The 25,823-nt window shown below is 33.5% G+C and overlaps 4 protein-coding genes across 5 annotated transcripts; 3 read left to right on the top strand and 1 right to left on the bottom strand.

Moving 5' to 3' along the window:
- The first annotated feature begins 3,216 nt into the window (after nt 1-3,216).
- Nucleotides 3,217-7,847, top strand: LOC124530351 (odorant receptor Or2-like). The gene is made up of 5 exons (XM_047104498.1): nt 3,217-4,327; nt 6,344-6,440; nt 6,528-6,632; nt 7,191-7,346; nt 7,657-7,847. Exons 1-5 carry the CDS (start codon nt 3,534-3,536, stop codon nt 7,699-7,701), a joined length of 1,197 nt encoding a protein of 398 aa, XP_046960454.1. The 5' UTR covers nt 3,217-3,533; the 3' UTR covers nt 7,702-7,847.
- A 5,201-nt stretch (nt 7,848-13,048) lies between these two features.
- Nucleotides 13,049-17,184, bottom strand: LOC124530346. 2 transcript variants are annotated; one of them, XM_047104491.1, is made up of 5 exons: nt 16,983-17,184; nt 16,642-16,910; nt 16,347-16,457; nt 15,881-16,066; nt 13,049-15,792 (listed from the first exon to the last, which is right to left on the bottom strand). In XM_047104491.1, the coding sequence occupies exons 2-5, from the start codon at nt 16,858-16,860 to the stop codon at nt 15,043-15,045; spliced, it is 1,266 nt and encodes a 421-aa protein (XP_046960447.1). In that variant the 5' UTR covers nt 16,861-16,910; nt 16,983-17,184; the 3' UTR covers nt 13,049-15,042. The 2 variants fall into 2 exon arrangements, with proteins under 2 accessions (XP_046960447.1, XP_046960445.1); XM_047104489.1 differs by having other exon boundaries at nt 16,642-17,184.
- A 901-nt stretch (nt 17,185-18,085) lies between these two features.
- LOC124530356 (histone H2A, sperm-like) lies at nt 18,086-18,898 on the top strand. Its single transcript, XM_047104503.1, has 3 exons — nt 18,086-18,313; nt 18,386-18,587; nt 18,671-18,898. The coding sequence occupies exons 1-3, from the start codon at nt 18,292-18,294 to the stop codon at nt 18,855-18,857; spliced, it is 411 nt and encodes a 136-aa protein (XP_046960459.1). The 5' UTR covers nt 18,086-18,291; the 3' UTR covers nt 18,858-18,898.
- Nucleotides 18,899-19,960: 1,062 nt separating this feature from the next.
- On the top strand, nt 19,961-24,750 carry LOC124530331 (translocation protein SEC63 homolog). Its single transcript, XM_047104463.1, has 11 exons — nt 19,961-20,195; nt 20,423-20,754; nt 20,966-21,136; nt 21,242-21,448; nt 21,703-21,931; nt 22,056-22,349; nt 22,425-22,551; nt 22,676-22,935; nt 23,212-23,571; nt 23,762-23,883; nt 24,523-24,750. The coding sequence occupies exons 1-11, from the start codon at nt 20,072-20,074 to the stop codon at nt 24,571-24,573; spliced, it is 2,277 nt and encodes a 758-aa protein (XP_046960419.1). The 5' UTR covers nt 19,961-20,071; the 3' UTR covers nt 24,574-24,750.
- Nucleotides 24,751-25,823: the final 1,073 nt, after the last annotated feature.

Raw genomic sequence — 25,823 nt, 5'->3', positions numbered from 1 at the left:
TTCTTCCAAACAATAAGAATCCCCGCTTGGAGCGTTAGAGTACATACTTAAATCATCTCAGTTACGACATACATATTCTACTACCGTATCACGAAACGTAGTTATTAATAATATGCAATTGAATGGAAACTTGGTCGACTTTGAAGACGAAATAACGCGCGGTTTTCGACATTTTGGTAGGTGACTAAGGGCTTTCATTAGAAGGCAGTAGAATATTTCTCTGCGATCTCGGACACTTTCATCAAAATTTTATAGCAACGCTCCTATCCCGGTACTCCGGCGTCGCGTCACACGCCATGTACTGAAATGCTTATTATTATTATTTTTATAAGTATAATGATTTTACACCATTACTGTTTGCTAATAATGGAAACAATAAATCAATACAAAATCGCAGTTAGTAACGGAATTATTTAAATAAAAAAAATAAGGGTGGTATTCACCTCGTTATATATTCACGTTAGGACATAAGTTTTAATTAAAGGTTCTTACATCATTTTTACAGTTATTACAGTAACAGGCAATATAAGTATACAAGTGTTCCTAATAGAACCAATAAAATGAAATATTATAAGTAAATTATAAAAATTTACCAGTTTCAGATTTTTCCATTATACATTTGAACTTTCTAGGTCACGTGGAAGTGGGAAATATTTTTGATCTGTAGGTCAGTCAGTGAAAAAATGACGATTTTTGGACATTAATATCTACCGTCCGTTTGAGGAGTGTTTATGAAATTTGGAGCACATATGTATCTCGCAAGTCTTAATATATTTGCCGAATTTGACACGTTTATGTCACACAGTTTTTGAGTTATGAAGGGGTCAAAAGTGTCTCCAAATGGTTCGTGTAAAATTACACACGGTGCTACTCGCCAGTTCTGATACCTGAACTTGGCTAACACGCTACCGCGTGTCTAGATAAAATTACTTCTTATACATGTCGGCACGAAACCATGAATTTAAGAAAAACACGTGTCCAGAAATGGTTATTTTAATAATAATAATATTAATTTAAAACTGTTTGATTGTTAAATTATTAATTTTTGTTGAATTTTGAAATTTTAAATGAATCTCAAATATTTTAGTGTTTGTAAACAGCTGTTATGTTGAGTGAATAAATCTACCCACCTATTCTTGTTATAAAAGATCAAGCGCCCGCCGGTATCGAGAGGCTTGGTCGAGCCATCGGAGCGATCGGACCGCCTCATATTGGAATAAATCAGAGAAGAATATTCCCTGAGTTTTATTTCATACCACCGAAAACGATTAAAGATCGAAACCCTGACACTCGTGACGTCAGCATAGCTGACGTGATGACGTCATTTTTTTTAAAAACGGGCTCGGATATGCTTCTCCGTTATACATATAAGCTATTAAATTAGTAGAAAAATTATTACCTGCTTTAGTTTCTTCCGCAGGTCAGGAACTTCTGACCAGTATGATATATTTTTTGATGAGTAATCAATAAGTATGTGATCAAAAACCAAAATCAAGCAGGCTTTTACAAGCATTTTTAAATCTTCATTGTTCAAACTATTAGGCGAATCTACCCGGTTCGGAATGTAGATTCTACCTAGAAAAACCGCCAAAAGTAGTAACTATTTTTCAACATACAGTACAAAGTCATAATAGCCAAATAAAATTATATATTATTATTGTTATTATTGCTTGAAAGCCAATGAATTATAGCTTACTGTATTGAATTTAAAAAAATGAAATTATTGAGAATCTAAAATTCCTTATACTTGCACCTCAACACAATCGCTTAGGTAGTTATAAATTAAATACGAAGTCTCTGCGAGAAGACATTCATTTCGAACAATGTCTACAAATTTTAATCAAAGATATTAATATCCCACTGATATTTTACTACTTTTTAAGTAATTTGGCATATTTGTCCTTTATTCAAGCCCTTATCTTTGCCTTCTCAGATACCCATGTACTGCGCCGAGTTTTAATAATAATTCGATAGTGGAATAAAAAAAATCTCATCTGACTTGACTGTAAACTTCTATCAAAAATAGATTATGTAAACTATATCATGTATTAATAAAATGGCTAAATTAAATTCATACTATTTTATTTGTCGCAATGTTGAAAATGGTGTGAAGGCATTAACATAAGATCGGCCTCACAATTCTTTACTATTATAATGACAATCGAAAGCAGACTCTCTATTTCGAGAGCAGCGTCATGATTTAGAGTGCATTATCAAACATCGCAAAAGTTTACACTGTAGAAATTATTTACAATAACAATATTTTGTTATTGTAAATGATTTAAATATTATAAATGGTAATTTAATCAAAACTAATATTGGAATTATTTATGGTTAAAAACACTAGATAAAATTAAATCTGTTCAAATATCTGTTTTATTTAGGTTTGTATTACTTATTCATAGAAATACTAGACGTTTGCCCGATACGTTGTCGCTTCACTAAAATATTATTCTTATCTTAAGAGATGTATGTTAAATAATATTTCTTAGTACTATTACGTTCCACCAGAAACTCTCGTAAAAAATGACAACCTGTTTGACTCTCCAGTTTAATAAAATGTTGTAAGTTTGTTTATTATTCTTGTAAACATTAAAGTTAAAAATATTTTTTTCACGTAAGCCATGAAAAAAAACTAGATATTAAGATTCTCTAAATCTTTAATACATATTCGTTCGGTAATTCCACACCGTACATTTTTGAATTGCAACAACAGACGCCGTGTGTCAAATATTGTAAGGATATAATTTCGTCCGTTATTGAATAGATAATTGTTGCACGCCGTATATTCTACTATTACCGAGTGATGGCTTCATTATTTTTTTATTCCGTCGAAGCCGCACGGTGTGACCGACCCGCCCACACTTAGCGGCCATAATAGAGACATAAATTAAGGGGTTACGGTAAATATCATTTTATCGGCCGCTTTAAATCGTTTCTAGTGATGTCGGCTGCCAGCTTGTTAAATTATCGACAACTTACTTCAGACTAGTGTTATTTTACTTATTAGATTACAATGTCTATGTTTAATTCAAGATTTTATAACGCTCAGAGCAATGGTTACAAAGATAATATCTGATTCCATTGTTCAGTCTGTTGAAGTTTTCATGGGACACATTAAGGAATTATAATAAATAGAACATTTTCGAAATTGGTAATTGATTAAATTAAAGGGATAGACGATTCTGCATGAAATGCATAAATAAATCCATATAAATATAAATCGGTTCCTATAACTACATTTATTCAATTGTATTTCAGGCAAATTAACAAAACAGCAGAATATTGTCTCAAATCACGACGTTTTTTTCTCTCTGTATATTTAAACGGAGTAGAGGTATACATTAATTCGTTTTCGTATAAAAAATGTATTATAACGACGGCACCAATCAAAAAAATATACAACGTTTCATAGAAAATAATTTTCGTTCGCAAGCGAGGGCTACCCGTGAACGTGGGGAGGCTATATATATGAACTGTCGCTGTTTAGCCGAGATTATTTGTACTTTGAGCCATAAAGAACACACATTGAAATGATTCATTTATTTGTGGATAACATAAAAGATCCACAGCGACCACTTCTCGCTCCAAATTACTGGATTCTTAGGAAAATCGGTCTAATTTTACCCGAAAATAAAATAAATAAAGTTATTTTCGTGATAATTCATGAATTAGTTACCGTTTTTGTCATTACGCAATACATGGAGCTGTACTTGATAAGATCAGATCTGGATCTCGTAATCACAAACCTGAAGGTATCAATAGTTAGTTTTATATGCATCGTGAAAACGAATACATTTGTCTTTTGGCAGTCGAGTTGGAAAGAAGTTATTGATTACGTAACGGAAGCTGATAATAATGAACGTAAAGATTCGAACACGGCTATGGGCCACATTATAAGCTCGTACACGACATATTGCCGCCGCCTGTTAAAATTTTACTGGACCCTCATATTGAGCACCTTCTTCTGCGTGACGGGAACTCCCCTCATAAGGTATCTCTCGTCGTCAAACTATCGCGATGCCATTAGTAACGGCACCGAGCCTTTTCCGCACATATTCAGCGCTTGGGTGCCTTTTGACAAATACAGCTTCCCCGGGTCCTGGGTGATCGTGTGTCTTCATATTGTCATGTGTGCATATGGCGCTATGATCATGTCAGCGTACGATACGATCGCAATGGTGACGATGGTATTTTTTGGAGGGAAACTGGAGCTTCTGCGAGAAAGATGCAAGAACATGTTTGGCTGCGATGGCTCGGGCGTCAGTGACGACCAGGCGAGAACAGCGCTCCGTGATGTGCATTCCATGCACGTGCATTTGATGAAGTAAGTGAAACTTACATTATTATTAGTTCAAATTTTCAAGAGAGATTTTACAGAGATCAATCAGAACTACGTAACAATCTTTGTAGAGGTAAAAATCGCAAACTAGAAGCATTTTAATTTTTCTAACGAATAAATTACACTTTTACATATATATTAGCTGTAAAATTTACGTGTATTTTGGACATAAAAGTAAAGTGTAAGTTACAGATTAATTATATACGAATACTATCTCAAAAACATAAAATCAAAATCAAAAACAACTTTATTCTAATAGGCTTTTACAAGCACTTTTGATTCGTCATTTAACAATTAAGTGAAGCTACCACCAGTTCGAAAAGTAGATTCTACCGAGAAGAACCAGCAAGAAATTCAGTAGTTATTTTTCAACATTTAAAAAATACAGTCATATTAGTTAAATACAATTAGTAATATATGTATGTAATTTATCCTACATGCAAGTCAACCGATAAATCTATTTTATCTGACGGGTAATTCTATTTAGAATATAATTAAAATTAAACTAGTAATTTAAAAAAATTAAACCTAAATGTTTTGGGTAGTGAAATAACACCAGTTATATCCCATACCTCAAGACTGTACCATCACGCCATCAGAAATGTTCCATTCGAGAAAAGCAATGACTGACGACTTGATATATGGATACTCTATCAAGTCGTCATAGATATACACTACAAAAGTGAACGACGGATAATATTTCAACGACGAACAGGAATGAGCTGTATTTCTCGACTCCATACGCAAAGATGTCGATGAGCGTTATTGCTTTGGTACGAGCTAAGCATGTAATTAACATCACTGCACGGCATTAACAATCAAGAGAGGAATAAAGACGAATAAACAACTTCGACATTGGATTGACACGATCTAGGGATTCCTAAGGAAATGTCATTTTGCCACAACTTTGTTATTAAGATTGAAATGAATAAAAAAGACTATTGATATCAATTATGGGCGGACAAAAAGTTACAATGCCACTGCTGCCAAATATATGGCGCTGTAAGAAATATTAATCAACCCTTACGACACGAATCTAGGGAACTAAGATCTTATGTCCATGGTACGTGTTGTACAATGGCTTACTCAATCTTCAAATGGCCACACAATAATATCAAGTATTTCGGTTAAATGGAAAATATACGATGAATATAACCTACCCAGAAGGGCTTGCACAAGCTCCTACTGTCAAGTCAAATTTAATTCATAATAAAGCAGAACAAATCAAATGAAATATGTAAATGCCAGGTTAGCTCATCTCTACATCTCGTGTCACTGGCACAGGCTTTAATGCGATCCACTTGGAGTTATTCTTAACAGTCCAAACGAATATTAGTAATATACGAAGAGATAGGAATGACAACAAGCGACTCAAACAATCAATGTCCCATTAGAACCCCATTTATTTATTTATTTTCATACAAAGCTTACAAAATGAAAAATTAAATAAAAAAATTAAATCAATCCTCAAAAGGTATAAAAAATCATTAAACGATGTATAAAAAATCATCTCACTGTATACGAAGCAAATATCACACAAACTTTACATTATACACAAACCAAATGAAAGCTATTTACAAAAACTACTTACAAAAGGTTTTTGTTTAACTTTCTTTTCTTTTGTTAATAAAATTATCTTTTAAAGTTTTCAAGTACTTATATACATAAATTTATACTTGATAAATGTTCATGTATTGTCTTATTATTCGTTTAACATAACACAGCGTTTTAGAAAATATAAAACAATTAAGTACGTACATATACGTATAGAAGAGTAACGTAACTTAAGTTTAAAAGTAATTTTATGTGTATTTATACAATCACTATTTAGGAAGATTCATATAAAAATTCAACAACTTTTTTACCTTGACATCTTATCGATACTTTTCCCGAACTATCCCGAGACCGTTGATCGACAGAAGGCGCCTAATTTAGTTAAGCTTTCCTGAACTAAACAAAAACTATACTTATCTAAATAATGTGAACTTTTTATTGTTTCAGGTATTCGAAATTGTTTGACTCTTTATTGTCACCGGTAATGTTTTTATACGTAGTGATGTGCTCGTTTATGCTCTGCGCGAGTGCGTTTCAGCTCACCGTTAGTAACAAATATATACAAATAACATTTGTTTGGATAATATTCTGTATGTTCCATTCAAATCTGAATAACTTTCTTTCTCTGCAGATGGCGACCAACACAACGCAGAAACTGTTGATGGCACAATATTTGGTTTTCGGAATAGCACAACTATTTATGTTTTGTTGGCACAGTAACAATGTTCTTGAACAAGTGAGTGAATTACTGGTTATAGCAAATTACACATAACAAAGAAAGTTAGATAAAAATAATACTTAAAATTAAAATTGTAGACGTATTTCCTACTTACGTGTAGCGCAGATACTTGGTAGGATAGTTCCTAATAGACGTGATTATCGTAAACGATGATTAATATTGTATATATAATAAGATTACTAAGCATGGAAAAACGAACCTATAAAAGTCATAATTCATAACAATCGTTTCACAAATAGCAAGAATATCGATGTAACCCTAAAAATCAAATGGGTGTCCTGTTTTTTTTCATGTTTGCTTAAAGGCAAAGGAAAAATCGCCGGCCCGCCCGCTTCCACGGCGAGTCTTAAATAATGTGATTAATTTTCCTATCAAAAATAATCCCCTAATCGTTTTTAAATAAATCACTTCTTGATCTTAAATATAAAAATTAGAAGTTATTTTTGTATCATATTCATCATTCATTTAGTATTTTGAGGATAATTTTATCAGTTTTTCTTAATAGTATTATTTTAATAATAATCTAAGACTTATAAATAACACACAATATTTTAGGGCACGCAAGTAATGATGGGACCCTACGAAAGCGAGTGGTGGGTAATAGGGCCAAAGCAAAAACAGGAAGTTCTCATTCTAACTGAGCAGTTGAGAATATTCGAGGCGTTCAGCGCGGGGCCATTCAGTAAACTGACCCTTTCGACGTTTATAACGGTAAGTACCTGATAATATAATAAAACTACGGCACATTGAATTGCGAAAAGTTATTAAAGCAATCTCAGACAAATATGAAAATCTGTAACTACATCAATAGGTTTATGAGTCACCTATTTCCCTTGTCGGATGAAACTCCCCCAACTGGAGGACCTCTGTATGCTTACCCCAGAATTCGATCCTTATTAGTCCATGGTCAGGTTTTAGAAAAATATGTGATTTATTTCCTGATTGTCAAATATTTGGAATAGTGTAATTTGTTTCTTCGTTTTTTCAATTTCTTTTTTTCTAAAGAGTTATTCTTTTACAGATCTTAAAAGGGGCCTACAGCTACTACGCACTCTTAAGGAATTAAATTCGGTTGCTACAATCTGACTTAAAGCAATCAATTTAGTATTTTTGTATTAGATGTTTAGGTAATACTTTAGTACTCAGTAATACTACAGATACTTAATACTCTAGTAGTAGTAGACACTCACTTTATACTTTGTAAGTATACTACTTTGTTCGCACCAGGGCATTTGTTTTGACACTTAGATTACATGCCATTAAAACAAACTTATTCGTTTTATTATAATTTCCACATTACCCAAACAATACAAAAATACCTACCTACGAAGCATTGAGAGTCGTTCCATCTGTAATGATAGACAGAGCACAATAATGGAGAAATGGAGATATACCGTCACGTTAATTAAAGGTGAGCGGTGTTGCAGGTATGAGGGACGTCGTAGTTCCCAACTTCAAGGTTGGTGGCTCATCGGCCATCAAATCAGCGAATGACAATTAACCTCTTAAATAGGGGATGAAAGTTTGTAACGACATTTGAAGCCTCCTCCATGGAGGCTCCATCCTTCAGATTTTGTTTCTGTTAAATATAAACGCCTATGCTGTACATTGAACCTATGTAGGTTTTATTTTTTTTATTAGGGGAGCATACAGTAGAAATTTAAATAAATTAAACAGTAATATATATTTATCATAGACAAATCAAGTTTCCATATTAAGTAAATAATTCAAACAATACTAGCAAAAGATATCTCATTAAAAATTAAATAAATTGATTGTTGATTTACAATGCATAAAAATACATTATAATTATGAGAAATATGACAATGTTACGTTATTATGTAACCAAAATTTGAAGCAACTAATATGAAGAACAATAATGCTTAGAGATATGATAGTCATATATATAAAAAAATAAAAATAAACATAAGAACGTTTACAATCGGTGTAGATAAGGCAGAATTTTGGTAATATAATTAAAATATTAATAGAGTCGAGCTGAAATTGTGTTTAAAATCCTTGCCAGTTATGTTAACAAATAAAAAAGTAAAAGAAATCGCTGCCGTCCGATTCATGCTAATTAACCCGAGCATGTTCTCCATGACGAACAACGCTGGACAAGTCATATACTCTTATATAAATACATAAATGCTGAATCGTAACGGAGAGTGGGCTATTGTCAATTTTTTTCTCGCTCTGTAAAAATCGCAGATCTACGTGGAATATAGTTAGGTATATTATTATGACATCTTCAAATATCACAATTTCCTTAGTTACACATTACTTACTCTACAAAATAAAAGTGGTTTATATAACAATGTTGTAGTCGTCCTCTTTACCTTTGGCAAATCTTAATGCTAGACAACTACACGGCATTAGGTTGTATGAAAAGAATTATGATTTTTCAGGACAGCGAATTTTAACTTTCATTTTTGCATTGCTCCGCCACCGTTATGTTTAACTTTAGTGGGCACCAGATTGCTAGTCTGTTCAGTAGAAATAAAGCTATACGTGGTGGTTTTTTAATACTCCTGTGTAAAAATATAAAATTTAAAGAACGTAAAGATATTGTGAGCCTTTCTATTGAGCAAACTATAGAAATAGCCTGTGCAGAGCTTGAGCGTGTCATTGTTGTATGCGTATACAGGCCCCCTAGTGGATTATATGAATTGTTTGAAAATATATTGGACAATGTTCTATCTGATCTAAATAATCTGGATCTTATAAAGAAATTATTGTTTGTGGAGATTTTAATATAAATTTATTGCATAACATATTTGCTACCTATATTCCACAAAACAAAATTATTATTAATAACCTAAGTTCAGATCATTGTAGACAACAAGCCTTATTTAATTTTCATGTTAAAAAAGTAAGTACTTCTGAAAAGATAATGTTTGTTCCTTTGACCGCAATTCGTATTGAGAAGTTTAGAAGTAATATTATGGCTAATCTCCCTCACATATATTTTAGTGATAATCCTAATGTATTATATAACAATCTATTTAAATTAATTAGAATCAGTTTTAAATCTATATTCACTTCTAAAACAGTTAATACAAAAAACTTTTTAAAATTCAGTGATTGGGCGACTATTGGAATTCATAAAAGTAGGCAACGAATGTATGAGCTTTACAATGAAAGAACGTACAATCATAGTGCCACTTTTGCCAATTATGTAAGTAACTATTCTAAATTATTTAAAAAAGTGTGCCTTTTGGCAAAATCTTTAACTATAAAAAATAAAATTAAGAATGCACATAACAAGATAAAAATGACTTGGAAAATTATTAATTGGGAAACTGGCAGTTGCAACTCCGAATTTAGCCTGAATTATAATAGTAAAGTAGTAAATAGTCAAAAGTAAGTTGCTACAGTTTTTGAAAATTTTTTTGCTGACATACCAGTTTTGACAACTAAGTTACTTATTTCTTCTCCAGATGTCGCCGAGTCATTTTAATTTTACCCTTGTAAACCCCAATGACATAATACGCGCCTTTAAGTCACTAGACATCAAGAAAACGGCTGATTTATGGGGTATTTCTCTAAAGGTGATAAATTCGATTATTGATGATTGCACCTTTTCTTGCTTTAATATAGTTGTGTCCAGCGTGGTATATTTCCTGACCTGATGAAACATAGTAAAGTTATTCCAATATTTAAATCTGGTAGTTCTTCAGACCAATAACTATAGGCCAATTTCAATTGTACCTACCCTGAGCAAAATATTTGAGAAAATAATTCTAAATCAATTATGATAAGACCATTGGCGAGGTAAAATCTCATTATTTTAAGAAAATACGAAAATATGGTTTTCACAGATGTGTAGTATTTATATTTTAAAACATTATAGGACCAAAATCTACGACCTAATGTGTAGAGTCTGTCGATATTATGACGCTAACGAGTGTGCATAAGTGCAAAGACACGTGATAATTTACAAAAGATCTCGGATTCAATGAGGGTTTTCATGAGCCGTATAAACGTTAAGAGAGTCAATTTCAAAAGCACTATATACTATGTAGAGGAAGGGATGGTAATTTGGAACCCTACTTTGTTTTTTGAATATTTAAAAAAAGCTTTTAGACTAATCATCTTGAAAAGTGACTTTATGTACTTTAAAACTTATTAGCTTTTATATTAGGAAAGAATAAACAAAATAAAACCACTCAATCTAATTAGCTTTATTGACAAAATGAAAAAAACGTATTTTGTGTTTTGGGTTCCAAATTACAATTATGAAACAAACTTAATTACAAAAATCACAAATATAATATTCTATTTCGAATCCTGAACAGTCAACATGTGCCCACAATTCACAAGATTGGCACTGAACCCAAATTTCGCCCTGTTGATTATTTGTGAAACATTCAGAACAAAACATAAAATAACCATCTTGGTTTGTCGGCTGAGTTTGTGCGGCATATTTTCTGCCACCGCAGTGTGTACTGAGGAAACAGATGATATCGTAGTATCCGAAGAGGTAGATTTCCACCCAGTGGCGTAAATAGGGCGGTGCCACCAGTGCCCAGGCACAGGGCGTAGACTCTCGGGGGCGCAAGAATAGACAGACTGGGCAGGACTATTATTTTTTCGTTTTGCTCTTGTTAAGATTCCGCTGAGCCCCTAGTACTCAATTCCAATACAAACGTACTTACATGCTAGTATCATTAAAAATATACATCACGCTCATTTTTTGTTTATCGTTAATGGGCCATGCATTTTCAGTAGTGAACCTGCGTTTAAGTTTTAGTGAGTGAGACAGTAAAATAGGCAAAGGGTCTGCTTAAATAGGGCGCAGTTATAGAAGTTCGCACAGGGCGCAGAAAAGGCTATTTACGGCACTGTTTCCATCTGTTCGAGCGAGCTGTGCCTACCACTACGCCCCCGAGGTCTTCCTCGACCTTTTCCTCTCTGCGCTATCGATTTAATTGACTGTTCAAATTGGTGTTTGTAGAAGGATCCAGTCAGCAAATTAGCAGCAGATGACTTGCGGCCTCTAGATTAGCCATAGATTTTTTCTTTTTTGGTTGATTTGCCTGGCCACTATGGAAAAGATGTTAAATATATTGCGGGTAATTTTGAACCCGGTTCCTTACTACCCGCACCTATGGGGTTCCAAATTCAAAGTTTTACTAAATTAACAAATAAGCAAGAAAATCACAGCTAGTAAAAAGATACGTTAAAACTTACCTTAGATAATCTGAATTAATGTGTACCTACTCCCTATAACACATACTGAATTGGTTTTAAACTAAAACAAAAATATTTAAGTTTTTCCAACGGAGAGAAAAAAAACGTTTAAGTTTGGCATGAAATGTTAGATGTGTGTGACAGATCAAATTCGATGCAAAATGGCGCCAGTTGCAGCAAAATACGCTATATGGTACGAGTACAAAGTACTTACATAGTTTTTTTATAGAAGTTACTGCCTGTTTCTGAGATACTAAGGAGTTCCAAAATAACAACAGGTTCCAAATCACTACCTCTTCCTTATAAACTCGAACAAAGAAAAAATAAGATTCAAAAAAGATTTAATTTAACAAGAGTACGTCGATTTTTACTTACGTTCCACTGTTCAGGATTTCATTTTTTGTATTATAAATAAAAAAATTAACAAAAAGAATAACTGACTTCAAACAAAACACTAATTTAAAACAAATAAATATGCACTAAAAAGTAATAAAAATAATTGCGTATTCAACATATTTTTTAGAGTCCACCTAAGTAAAATGAAATGAAAAATTTTATAGACTACTTAAAAGTCGATTTATAATTATATAATGTAGTTATAGTTATTGTTATTTTTCTCAATACCTCATGCGGCATAGACTACAAGGTACCACTCTCGAAGGAGCTGTAATCGTCCTCAGTAAAAAAAACTTTGCAAAACAGCTAATACATGTCGTACATCATATGACATCACATCACACATCACATCAGCTGTGAGCCGTTTAGGAGTTCCATCACTACATCCTATAAAACATGAACTACATAGTAAAGAAACACTGATAACTTTAGAAGTTTGCAATGTGTTGTCGTAAATAAACAAATTCTGTAGTATATTTAGTATCAGTATTGCACCCGAGCGAAGCCTGGGCGGGCCGCTAGTTGATTACGATATTCGACTGTGACAATAACATGAACATAACCACGTTACGGAAGGTGACTCAAATATTCAAATAACATATAAATAAAAGATAACGTGCTCATCAGAATTATTTCGTTTACTTCCGTTCAGACAAAAAAAAACAACAATAACAAAAAAATACAGACCAATTGATAACCTCCTAGTGTTGATTTTTTTACTGTGTTGTATTCGAAGGTATTGAGGTGGGACATGAGGGGAATTCAATATTATTTCAGTAGACGAGATGCTTAAAAAGAAAAAAGTACAAATAAAACAACAGAACCAGTCTTGTAAATGACATGTAATTTTAAATACTGCAGGTAAACAAGAGATCCGATAGTAATTCCTTTATAACCATAAGGTACAACGTACAAACATTACTGACACGATAAACAAATTAATTTCGGTACATGTGATTATTGCATTCAACAGATTGGGGCTCGACGTTACGACACTTTCAACGAATAAATGCTATTGCTGTATTATAATATTGCAAATATAAGACTAGCTACAGAGTTACACCAGCTAAAACCAACCATAATCATCTATATATTTAAAAAGCTTTTCATAGCAAAGGAACATAATCATCTGACACTGCATTATATGGCTACACTGATAAAAATCTAAAACTAATCATAAATCAGAAATACTTCAGTAAAATTACAAAACTAAGTCTAAACAATAAAGAACCATGTCAAAAAATATACAAAAAAAAATATTTTCTGTGAAAAATAAATGCAATCAACGCGAATTAACCTTGTAAATAACGCAAATATAATACAAAATATTATTCATTTCTATAATTTTGTAAAAACAACATGCTTTACGTTATATCATCACTAAAGGAATGATTCAATCAGGCCGACTTTACTTTATAAATTAATCGCAATAACTCCGAACGACAACAGGCGGGCGATGAAGACGAGGCTGGAAAATGCAGTAATCGCTTCATTTAAATATTAATGTAAAGCTTGGTGAGGACTTTCGAATTGCTTTGTTTCGCCTTTGAGCTCGATTATCAACCGCAGAAGACGCCAGAGCTTCTGCTGTTTGTGAGTATTGTCCGTAAACTAAATTTATAAATATTTATTTTTTTGGGTTTTCCTTTCGATATACTATACATTTAATAATAATTCGTTGATAGTCTTTTGGTTAATGAGACACTCATTCATTATTACATTATATTAATTGAATATTTATCACTCAAAATATTGGTGATTACAGCCATTTACCGTTCATTAAATATATTTGAATTAATTACAAAACGTTAAGTAAATGCAATAATAAAATGATTATAGAAATTCTGAACGACAGACACATTTCTGAATTAAAATATTTTAAAATGATAAAACTGACGGACGTCAAGCAACGTCGATTTATAATAAAAAGAAGAGATATAAAATTGCACATAATATAAAAACTTAGTACATATTATATCTGTGTAAACTATCTCTATAATCTATATAACAAACATGTAATAATACTATTTATAAAGTTCAAAGAGTGGAGACAAAGTATGTTTCTGGATACGAGCGGGAGAAGCGTCACGTGGCAGTGTTGGGCGACTCGCAACCGTTACTTACACTTATATAGAGTTAAGAGATCATATTCAGTAGTAAGCGAAAACTCGTAAATGCAAATGATTACACCTATTGTCACTTTCGATCATTTTAAATAATTCCTTCTCGAGTGCTAATTTAATGAGCAATAAATTTAATATTCGAATTTTGATGTTTCATTATAAAATTGGCAACAATGAAAAATATACAGCAATATACAAAATCACTCGGTTACGATATAAAAATGAGTGCTTAGATATCGTGGATTTGGCCACCATTTTATAAAACACTAAGAAAAATACACAACCATTGTCTTCAGCAATCACACTGCATGCAAAATATATCCTTAACCTCGCAATATCCCACCTCGGGGCCTACAACCAGAAAACATGGCCGCTCAGGTGCGGACATTGCAATACACGTAGCACTTGGGTTCCTGCTCCACACAACAACGCAATCATCATCACGAGACACCAGGATCAGAATGAGATTGAAAAATTAATTTAAATTGGTCGATTTTACGATTAAAGTACCCGCAACGACGCATGCAAACTATGGATACATCCCACGTAATAAAATAATAAATCTGAATCACTATTTGTTCTATCCGCGTACTGACTAGCCACCTTGTTCGTCCTATTTTTAAATACATGTCTCGTAAACAACATTTAAGCCAATACATATCGCCATACAAAAGTTTTCTGTAAAAGCTATGAAATTATGAGCTAAATGAGCTGAGAGCACTTGTCTTATTATCACATAATTTGTTATCAGTCGAATGCAGAACTAGCTTCTGCATTGGGTCTATAATTATTTTAGAATTGTCTTCATTTTCTATGTCTTGTTCCTTTGCTAAGCTTTTAGCCGTGGCGTCTGTCGGCGTCGGCGGCTCGTCGCTCACACTCGTCTTATTGTCGAACACTGGGAAGAAGTCGAAATGGGACTTGCCATTGCTCACTGGTTTGCTTGCCTTTTCTGGCTTTGATTTTTGCTTTTTTATTTCACCATCATTTGTCTTTATTGAGAGAATGCGTTTCGAAAATTCATCCCAACCTTGTGATGGTTTTCCTGGTGGAGATTGCCAATCCTTTTTAAATGAACTAGATGGTTTTGTCATTTCATTTGTTGAGAATTTCTGCTGTATGTCATTGATTTGGTTGTGATTTTCTCTACTCGACACAATCTGTCCATAAACAGGTGTGCAGTAAGTTGTGTCTGCGTCTGTGTTCCCACTTCTGTTGTCTCTGTTCAAATGATTTTGATTCAATTGACAGTTGTTCATACCTGAATCAAATTCTGACTTCTGACCAGCGTTTTTGAGTATCTGCTTGGATGACTTCACGGTGTTCTTCTTGTCACAGTTCTGTGTTCGGGTCGCAGTTCCATTGTCGTATGGTTTACAGTTTCTGCCATTCGTTTGATCATCTTCATTGACATCCTCACTTCCAATACCATCAATATCGTAAACCTGTAATAATAACAAAAGTTAAATTTAATATGAAGAGTAAATATGAAATAAAATACATGTATTTGTACCGTATGTTCATATATTGTACCTTATACATAACATCTTGATTTAAGCCTTTTTCTCGTTCCCTTTTGTTTTGTACGGCCAGCCACACATCTTTCAACTCCCCGGCCAAATCTCTGTCTTTTAATATAACAGGGTTCCTCGTAAGCACCAGCCCGGGGTTCATAGCCTCCACAAAGTCACACAACAGACTGACCAGAGCTTCCCTATCCTGTAATGTAGTAATTGAATTATAACTATATGTTTTTTATATAAATTACCCTACTTAAGCATTTTAGTTTAATTATGAATATAGTTTTATTTACCAAATAATTTAATGAGATTATTAATATGTCCTATAGTTTTCTTTTAAAAAAATTATACTGTTAATGTATTTTCAAGTTAAATTCTTATTGTTCAAGATATATAAGAAGATCACATAAGTATAATCTTTGCATATATATTTAAAAATATATATTATACCTCACACTTAAAACACAATTTTAAATTACCGTTGGGTTGGAAGCATTTTTGCCATTAGCCTTCAATATATCAGGGTTAACCATAACTGCAAACACTAACAATGGAGGTCGATTACTGTTAGGCCCGCAGCCTTGATGTACCTAGAGCAAACATTTTGGTCAGGTAAAGTAAATTGTAGTTAACTTCACTTAGAAATTAATGAGTAGCACAACTTGTATGCACTCATATTTAATACTGTCTAAAGGAATTGCAATATTGGATTTGTTTTAATTCTTTAATTCAATTTTCGGCACTAATCTGACAGAGTACAGTTAATAAATTTACCTGCATCCCACCATATAAGGGTATTGGGTCCGAATATTGTTTGGGGTTAGCGATTTTCTGCCATCCCAGTACGTTTATGTAAAGTTTCTCTGTTGTATCCTTTATTGTGTCTTGAATGCACATATGAGGCTGGGGCGGATTCTTAAATTGACGAAAAGCTCTTGATCCACGCACGTATTGTATTGGAACAGTCCTCTCTTGGGGATTTTGGTTATCCATATCAGTATATTTAAACACTAATAACAACTCAGAAACTTAGCTAAAATACACTAAACATTCGCTATAAATATCAATAACCAATAATGACATTTCTAAAAGGCCTCACTGCCGATCTGACTTACAAGTTTATTGAACCCTTGCACGATGAATTGAAACACGATTTAGTTTTTAAAACGATCGTTTATCTCAATGCGTTTATTTACTTTTCGTTTCTTCATAAATATTTTTATTAAAACCATAAATCTGTAAATAGAAATGAAAATAAAACTTCCTTACAAGAGAAAAATGTCAAAAGGCGGATAACTATTTCTTTTTTTAATCTGCTCGAGCTGTGGAAGTCAAATTTATTGTAAAAAAAAAAACAGATATGTGATAAGGATAAAAATCATAAAATTATTTCGAAATACCAAATCTAATCTAATATTAATAAATAATCGATATTATACAAATAATAGTTTATGTATAACATAGAAAATAGTACATACTTAGGTAAATTATATTAATTTATGATCGAGCTACCAAAGAAGACGCCAGTTATCCATGCTATGCTAATGCCTTCAATAATGCTACCCATTAAGAATAGGCGAAAGGTAGAATAGAGTCTGTGATTCTAATATGTGCTATACTACATTTGTACCGCAGTGAATAACTGTTACATTTATACCCGATATGTGACTTACATCGTACTCGTTAAGCAATATTTTATACATGCGAAATCAAGAGATAAAAATCGTAAATAAATCATATAACTTTTTCACAAATGTAAAATTGAAAAGTCGATTCAAAGTAGCTTATTATATATATTTTAGACAAGTTTATAGAAATGGTTGTCTGTAATATACCTAATACAAATTGACTTTACATAGTATGCAAGGGTATAAAACCAAAAGAGTTCAGGCACAGGATCAACTACTTTACGTGCTTTCTTTTGTGGTCTACAGATTCAATTGATTTCCAGACTCCGGTTTTTATCGGTCCGATTTGGGATTTGTATCCGTACTGAATTCAAATCCCAAATGAGATTTTCGGATCTAAGGATCTTCAGCTTCATCTCAATCCATCAGTTCAACGAGGCAGTTCCGAATTAGATATCTGTTTACATATATCAATTTTAAAATAAATAGGCTTCTCAACTAATACGGTCATTAATATACAGTATACACTCTTCGCTTACCCCTCCATTTAAACGTCTGACAGCTCTTTTCTGCAGTAAGGTATTATCGGTTACGCGCGCTTTTTATTTGTCAGTGTCAGAGTATTAAAGGAACGTAATTCATAGTTCATACATTGTGCCGTATGTCAAAATTCAAACGACAAACTGAAAGTGTAAATATTTGTAATACAATTTACAAATAATATACAAATTTTGTATGAACATAAAAAGATTTGTTTATACAACTAACTACAGTTAAAACTATCAAAATACAAAAAATGTCTGGAAGAGAAGCTACTGGTGAGTCTGGATTAAAACTTTAAGTAATTGTATTTATTTTATCGTTTAAACTTATTATAATGTGTCTTACAGTTAAGAGCAAAAATAAAACACGCAGTAGTCGGTCGGGTCTTACGTTTCCTGTCGGCAGAATACATAGGATTCTCCGCAAAGGAAATTATGCACCTCGAATCGGTTGCGGAGCGGCCGTTTACATCTCAGCAGTGCTTGAATACCTTTCTGCTGAAATATTAGAACTAGCTGCCAAAGCTGCACAAGATAATGGAAGATCAAGGTGGGGCATTATTTATTACTAATGTACCTAACGGTCATGTAATGTACCTAATTTATTTACATTATAAAAGTATTTTTTTGTAGAATTTCACCCCGTCACATTATGCTGGCAATAGGGAATGATGATGAATTGGACAAAATGCTCAGTGGAGTGACTATATCACAAGGAGGAGTTATGCCAAAGATACAGCCTCAACTGTTACCCAGAAAGACAGCTATGAAGAACTACAGTAACAGTAATAATACTGTTGGCTCGTCTCAGGAATACTAGTATTGTTGTTAATAAGATAGTCCATAGGCCCTAAAAAATTTAACTAATTGCTGTCAATTAAGAAATTAAATATTTCATTTTGTATTGTTAATGTGTGAAGTATTTGTTTATTATTTTTTAATGCTTTATATTTTGTGTAAATTGATTACAAATTATGCAGCAATTCTAAATACATTCTGTTTTATGAAATTAGTAATAAAATAAATGTTGTTTCATTGTTAAAATTTTGTAAATTAGAATTTTAATAAATACAAAATAAAGGAAGCAATAAGTATTTCTATTCAGACCTTGTTACACAGTTGATGACAGTTTGCATAAACATAAATAAAATAAATAATAAAAAAATAGGCATACTATATATTTCATATAGGTATACATTTGTATTTAATACTCATGGAAGTGACTGTAAAAGAAGGCGTAATAAATATAACAAAAATGGAATGTAAAAATTATTTAATTACTTTTTAAATTAGTTTAATTAAATTATTATTATACAAATCATACATAGAAAAATAAAATTAAAGTATTTTCGATTACATTAATTAATTTACTTTACATAACTTTTGCAAAAATCAAGAAATGCTATTGGAGCAGTAACTCAGATGTCCACGGGTGCTAGAAGTAACGAGGTGCGGCTATTCAAGTGTGATTATAATTGGGCATTATAAGTAAAGTGAGTATGTGTACTTTATTGAAGTAGGACTTTTAAATTGTCATAATAAAATGAACTGAATGTTACATTGAACAAAATATTCAGTTGTACAATATTTTTAAGGGACTTAATTATACTGCAAAAATATGTAATAGTAATTGTATATTTTAATAAGTACCTTCTTCAAAACGTTTAAATGAAAAATAAAACATTGATTCATAATCAATATTATTTTTATTTGAAAAAAATATTTTTGAATCAAAAATTATTAAATTAATATACCTACATAGTTATCAGGTGTTTTATTATTTTTTGTTATCGTACATATGTTTATAATAAATAAATATTATGTAGTATGAATATCAAAATAAAATATCTTTGTCTATGCTTTTGACATTACAGTCAATGTGTTGGGTACGTCACTATTATGTAGATAAATAAATGTAAAATCCTAAATGACATGACACGATTGACACGTCAGGCTATGAGGCTACCGTTGTTCTAGTAGCGCGGTACTTACTAATTTTCTCTTATTTAAAACATATAATGGAAATAATTTAAAATGGGAGGGCAAAAATTTGAATATGATGAAAGTGGAGCAACATATTTTTATTTCGTTTTATCGTTCCTTGCACTAATATTAGTGCCGGCGACATTTTATTATTGGCCAAGAAAAAGGAAAGAAGGTAAGTTCTGCCCTTATGTATGAAATAATCAATATTCATAGTGAATTCCCGTTTAAATATGAATTGCATTTGATTTTCTGTAAATATCATTTGTGTCGAACTGAACTTCATATATTATCTTATTAAAAATTCCTCGTCACGTTACTGTTCACGGTACGTGTAACTCGTCGCGGTGATATTCTTGTGTGATAACATCGTAATTGATCAGCCTTCGTTTCAATTTCCAGATCCAGCAAAACAAGCAGAATTATGTCAGTGCCCAAGTTGCAAACAAAAACAAATTATTATAGAACAGTCTCAACCATACAAAAATGTGAAAAATTTCTTTATAATGTTAGCAATTATCTCAGGATGGGTACTGTTCGCTTTTCTAGCTATCAAAGTATCCCAATTTGATTATGAGATGTCTAACTTTGACCCATATGAAATATTAGGGTTACCACCAGGGGCAACGCAAGCTGAAATAAAAAAATCTTATCGTAAGCAATCTTTAATACTTCACCCTGATAAGGAAACAGGAGATGAAAAGGCTTTTATGAGATTAACAAAAGCATATCAAGTAAGTAGTTTTTTTAATTTATTTTTAGTATTTATATCAGTTCCTAGCAATCACTCAAGCAATAATTATTTAATAACCTTTTTTATGACTTTTTGGTAATAAAAAGTTATTTTTTTATTGTTTGTATTTTTAGATACTTAATTCATCAGCTTTAAAATAAATAATATATATTTATTTAATAACTATATAACAGTGACAAAATTTTTTTAAGGCTCTCACTGATGATGAAGCAAGAAGAAATTGGGAGAAATATGGTAACCCAGATGGACCTGGGGCTATGAGCTTTGGTATTGCTCTACCAAGCTGGATTGTAGAAAAAGAAAACAGTGTTTGGGTGCTAGGACTTTATGCATTAGTGTTTATGGTTGCATTACCTACAGCAGTATGTATCATATTCCCACTAACTACCCCATTACTTCTAAGTAAACAGCAATTAATTGTATGAACTTACTTTTTATTAATAGTAATTTGACTGAAATCATTTTAGGTCGGTACCTGGTGGTATCGCTCCATCCGGTTTTCAGGAGAACAAGTTTTATTAGATACAACACAAATGTATTTTTATTTCTGTCATAAAACACCTTCAATGCCTTTAAAGAGAGCTTTGATGATCTTGGCAGCGTCATGTGAGTTTGATAGAAGACATAATTCAGAAATCATTGAGAGAATAACTGATAATGAAGAAGTTCCTATGGTATGATTCAACATTTTTTTCTTACTTTAAATATCATTAAAACTGACAACATTTGGTGGAATCAAGTCTACAAGTCAATCAAGTCTACAATCAATCTGTGTAACCCTTTAAAGCTCAAGCTATATTTTGTATATTATACTGTATATTATAATATTGTACTGTACTGATTAAAATACTCAATCTTTAACAGGATTGATAAGTAACAGTGTAAACTATCAATTCAATAATAGAAAGTTAATAATGTTTAATTACAGTTACTTCGTGAGCTGCCAAATTTGGGTGAAAAAAATAAGGAGCAACCACTATGTCGGCCTTACAGTATTAAGGCTCGGGCATTGTTGCACGCGCACCTGTTGCGCATGCGCCTGCCGCAGGACACGTTGGAAGTCGATCGGCGTTATATTGTTTCGCGTTGCCCGGACCTTATTGTGGAGATGGTGAACTGTGTCAATCAGCTCATCGCTCTTGCATATGCTAGAAGAAGTGAGTCAGAAATATTTTTATTTCATATATTAAACTTCAATAACTTGTATACAATAATAAAAATGAATATATAAACGTAACATTGGGTCACCTGAATGATGAAATATAATGTTTTTTTTTCCAGTACCTCGTTTACCAACTATCGGGACAATTGAAAATTGTATGAAATTATCTCCAATGATAGTTCAGGGTCTATGGGATAAAAAATCGCCTCTACTGCAGCTGCCATATATAACCGATGATCACTTAAAATATTTCGTAAATCGTAAAAAACCTATCAAATCGCTGTTACAACTGGCTCAACTATCGGGTGAAGAGAGGAGACAGGTTCTTCGATTTTTAAATGACAAACAGTTTGAAGATGTCATGAAGGTGCTGGGCAACATGCCTTACATTCATTTCCAAGTTAATACAGAAGGTACATATAACTTTTCTTATATATTACATCTTAATAATTTTGATTGACATTTATGACATTTCAATAACGTTGCAGTTATCGACGACGAGAACTCCACAGTGGTGACGGCCGGCGCCATCGTTACCGTGACCGTGTTCCTGCGCAGGACCAACATGAAGGAGCTCTTTGGAGATACTAGTATTAAAGAAAAGGACACTGTGAAGTAAGTTCTCATTTATAAGGGTGAGCCAACTAATCACCAAAAAAATTTGAAACTATATAATACATCAATGTTTTTCTGATACTAATATTAATTATATTTAAAAAAATATGTTATGTTTTCCCAGGGATGATGAGGAAGGTGGTGGGGAAAACGGAGAGAAGGGGGAGAATGACAAAAATGACAAGAAGGATGCTCAAAAACGACCAGTCTGGATGAAACAGAAAAAGCACGCACCGGCCAAGAAGAGCAAAAAGCCAGCGCCCAAACAACAAGCTAAGCCAGCGCCGGCGCCGGCGTCAGCGCCAACTCCAGCGCCGGCACAGGCGGCCACTGCCACTGAACACAAGTCTAAAGACAAGGAACCAAAGAAAAAAGATGATGAAGGTGAGAGGATGTCCACACTGTGTGCTCATTGACACATACAGACGGAAAGTATTTACCCTGTGTGGTTGTTTGGTGATGTTACCAATAGTATAGATACTTACTGAGCCTATATATGAAAATGTACATAGTTTTTTGATATATTTTAATAATTCTTGTAAAACTGGTCTCATGGTAAAAATAACAGACAGAAATTCTGATGGTCAGAATAAAGACAGATAATTGTGTATTTAAAAAAGATCATAAAATATATTAATCCACCAACGAAAACAACGACAGGCCAAGGCGAGGAGTCCGACGAGGGCAGCTCCGACGAATCCGGCTCCTCCAGCGAGGGCTCCGGGGACAAGTCGGCGCCCGACGCGGAGGACGACGACCAGTGGGACAAGTTCCAGAAGCGCCTGCAGAAGCGGGAGCGCCTCGAGGGCCGCTCCAAGAGCTCGCACCCCGTGCACTGCCCGTACTTCCCGGCCGAGAAGCAGGAGTACTGGTGGTGCTACATCTGCGACCGCAAGTCCAACACGCTGCTCACCGCGCCGGCGCACGTCACGGCGCTCGTGTCCGCGCACGAGCTGCAGCTGCGCTTCACGGCGCCGCGCTGGCCCGGCCTCTACACCTTCGTGTGCTGCCTGCGCTCGGGTACGCACGCACGCACGCGCACGCACGCGCACGCACACGTCTCTCACACACATACACACGCGCGCGCACACGCACGCACACACGCGCACGCACGCGCACGCACACGTCTCTCACACACATACACACGCGCGCGCACACACGCACACACACACGCGCACGCACAAGTCTCTCACACCCTCTCTCGTTTCAGATTCCTACATAAAGATGGAGCAGGAGCAAGACATGAAGCTGGACGTGAAGGGCGCGGCCGCCGTGCCCGCCGAGCACCCGCAGTGGGACCTCAGCGACTCGGACTCCGAGAATAACGACGAGGTCATTATCATGTATAATATACGGTATAGAAAAGTTATTTAAAATTGGTCATCTGAAGACGATCGAGCATCACTGCCCGTAGACGTGAGTGACGCAACGTATCGCCGATGCGCCGGCGCAAGCCAGACCTTCCTGGCAAGTTTAATGCTGGAAGCATGTTAAATACAAATATCGAAAGACTACAATATCATAATGTCTCAACGAGTCGGTCTGCCGAAGTGCATTTTAGTACTTATCTTTACACGATATCGTGACTAAAAGCGTAATCAAGTGTGAAGTTTATGTGATTTGATTTTATCGATAATATTTTTTTATTTTCTTTTTTATAGAATAATGTTAGAACACGTACAACATATTAATCGTAATATCAGTTTTGTTACCTTTCGTTAAATCACAAAAAAATATATATAATGAATAAAACGGTAACATACTATTAGCAATAGAGCTATGTATATACATATATAAAATGACCTACAGTCAGATTACGTTCAATCATTTATTATACAATGATAACCTGGCGTTATCTACGCGTATTTATTGGAGTATCTAGTGTAGTGCAGTACAGTACAGTACAGTACAGTACGGTACTGCATCTCGTGTGCATGGGATAACACATAACGTGGGTGTTCTGGTCCACAGGGCGGCAACGAGAGCGAATTCACAACAGACGACGAAGTGGAGGAGGAGTGATGTTACATTAGTTATTTTTATAGAGTTTTTAATGAGGTGTGCGAGGAATAAACTTGTTGTATGGTTTGAGAGCGGTGAATATAGTAACTTTTATATTCAAAAGTCTTTCATTACCTATTTATATTCAATGATATTGTAACAATCCTAATTTAATAAAATTTATTTTTATTTAATTTATTTTTACATTTTATTTTAGTGTAAGCTATATGGTTTTGTGGTAATTGTACTATATATGCAACGTAACTTATATATCATCAAAAACATAAAATGTTAAAAAATTAAAGTAGCAACGCAGTCATCTCCCGAAAAAACTGTGAAATCTCTTGTGAAACACAGACAATTATATTTAGTATTGTTTGAAGCATTAACAAATTCGGTCATGATTTTTTTCCTAATTATTCACCTACCAGCATTGTAAATAGACTTTTCTTGACTGAGAGAGCTTGGCAGCAGACAGACGTCAACTTTGTTACTACATATTTATAAAGTATGTTTTATTATGATTGGATTTCGTTCACTACTTCGTAAGTTTTTATTTTTATCTTAAATATATAAGTAGTACTCCCCGCAACACCACAAATAGACAGTTAAAATTTATTTATTAGAGATAATTTTTAACAGGGTCTTTTATTTTTTGAATATTATATTTATTTCTTTTTATACATTTTCTGTGTAGTTATTTTTATCATTATGTTACTATGTTTAGTTATTTATATTGTACTGAATTAAATGATTTGTTAATTCCAATTGACATCATTCCTAAACCATTTGTTTAAATATTATATAATTTGAAAAAAAAAACATAGCTACTCACATACACATACATCATGATAACTGAAAATTCAGGCTTCGCTTATAAGGAATTTATTAGGATAGGAACTTACACCCCTGTACCCTCGTCGTATTTTGCCATAACAACACTTTACCGCGGAGCACGTGCCTAGTACTAGGGCTTCATCCAGAGGGGGCTCCGAAGAACCAACAATATATTTAACACGTCTGTGCACACACACACTCTTTGACTGCTGAGTTGTATGTACGTATATTTTAGAAATTGTATTTGTAACAAATAACTAGCATCTTTATCATAAGGATGGTGACGATGGTCGATATTAAAAGATAAAAACTATAGCCCTGCCGATCATGATAGAAAAAGATATGCTGAGGTTATAGTCAGATTTTACAACCAATCAGATTCGTAATGATTTATGAAAATTAACGCACCGTTTCTTTGAAACTTAAAGCAATAA

This window comes from Vanessa cardui, chromosome 6 (assembly GCF_905220365.1).
Source record: "Vanessa cardui chromosome 6, ilVanCard2.1, whole genome shotgun sequence".
NCBI lineage: Eukaryota > Metazoa > Arthropoda > Insecta > Lepidoptera > Nymphalidae > Vanessa > Vanessa cardui.
The sequence above is the reverse complement of the archived record's forward strand: the minus strand, read 5'-3'. Positions and strand labels throughout refer to the sequence as shown.

Coding starts and splice junctions, on each gene's coding strand:
- LOC124530351 (XM_047104498.1), top strand. CDS start 3,534: ATGATTCATTTATTTGTGGATAACATAAAAGATCCACAGCGACCACTT. Junction 4,328..6,343: donor ATGCACGTGCATTTGATGAA/GTAAGTGAAACT, acceptor TTATTGTTTCAG/GTATTCGAAATTGTTTGACT. Junction 7,347..7,656: donor CCCTTTCGACGTTTATAACG/GTAAGTACCTGA, acceptor ATTCTTTTACAG/ATCTTAAAAGGGGCCTACAG.
- LOC124530346 (XM_047104489.1), bottom strand. CDS start 16,860: ATGGATAACCAAAATCCCCAAGAGAGGACTGTTCCAATACAATACGTG. Junction 16,458..16,641: donor CCTTATATGGTGGGATGCAG/GTAAATTTATTA, acceptor TGTTTGCTCTAG/GTACATCAAGGCTGCGGGCC. Junction 16,067..16,346: donor AAAATGCTTCCAACCCAACG/GTAATTTAAAAT, acceptor ACTACATTACAG/GATAGGGAAGCTCTGGTCAG.
- LOC124530356 (XM_047104503.1), top strand. CDS start 18,292: ATGTCTGGAAGAGAAGCTACTG. Junction 18,314..18,385: donor GTCTGGAAGAGAAGCTACTG/GTGAGTCTGGAT, acceptor TGTGTCTTACAG/TTAAGAGCAAAAATAAAACA. Junction 18,588..18,670: donor CAAGATAATGGAAGATCAAG/GTGGGGCATTAT, acceptor ATTTTTTTGTAG/AATTTCACCCCGTCACATTA.
- LOC124530331 (XM_047104463.1), top strand. CDS start 20,072: ATGGGAGGGCAAAAATTTGAATATGATGAAAGTGGAGCAACATATTTT. Junction 20,196..20,422: donor GCCAAGAAAAAGGAAAGAAG/GTAAGTTCTGCC, acceptor TTCAATTTCCAG/ATCCAGCAAAACAAGCAGAA. Junction 22,350..22,424: donor TTTCCAAGTTAATACAGAAG/GTACATATAACT, acceptor ATAACGTTGCAG/TTATCGACGACGAGAACTCC.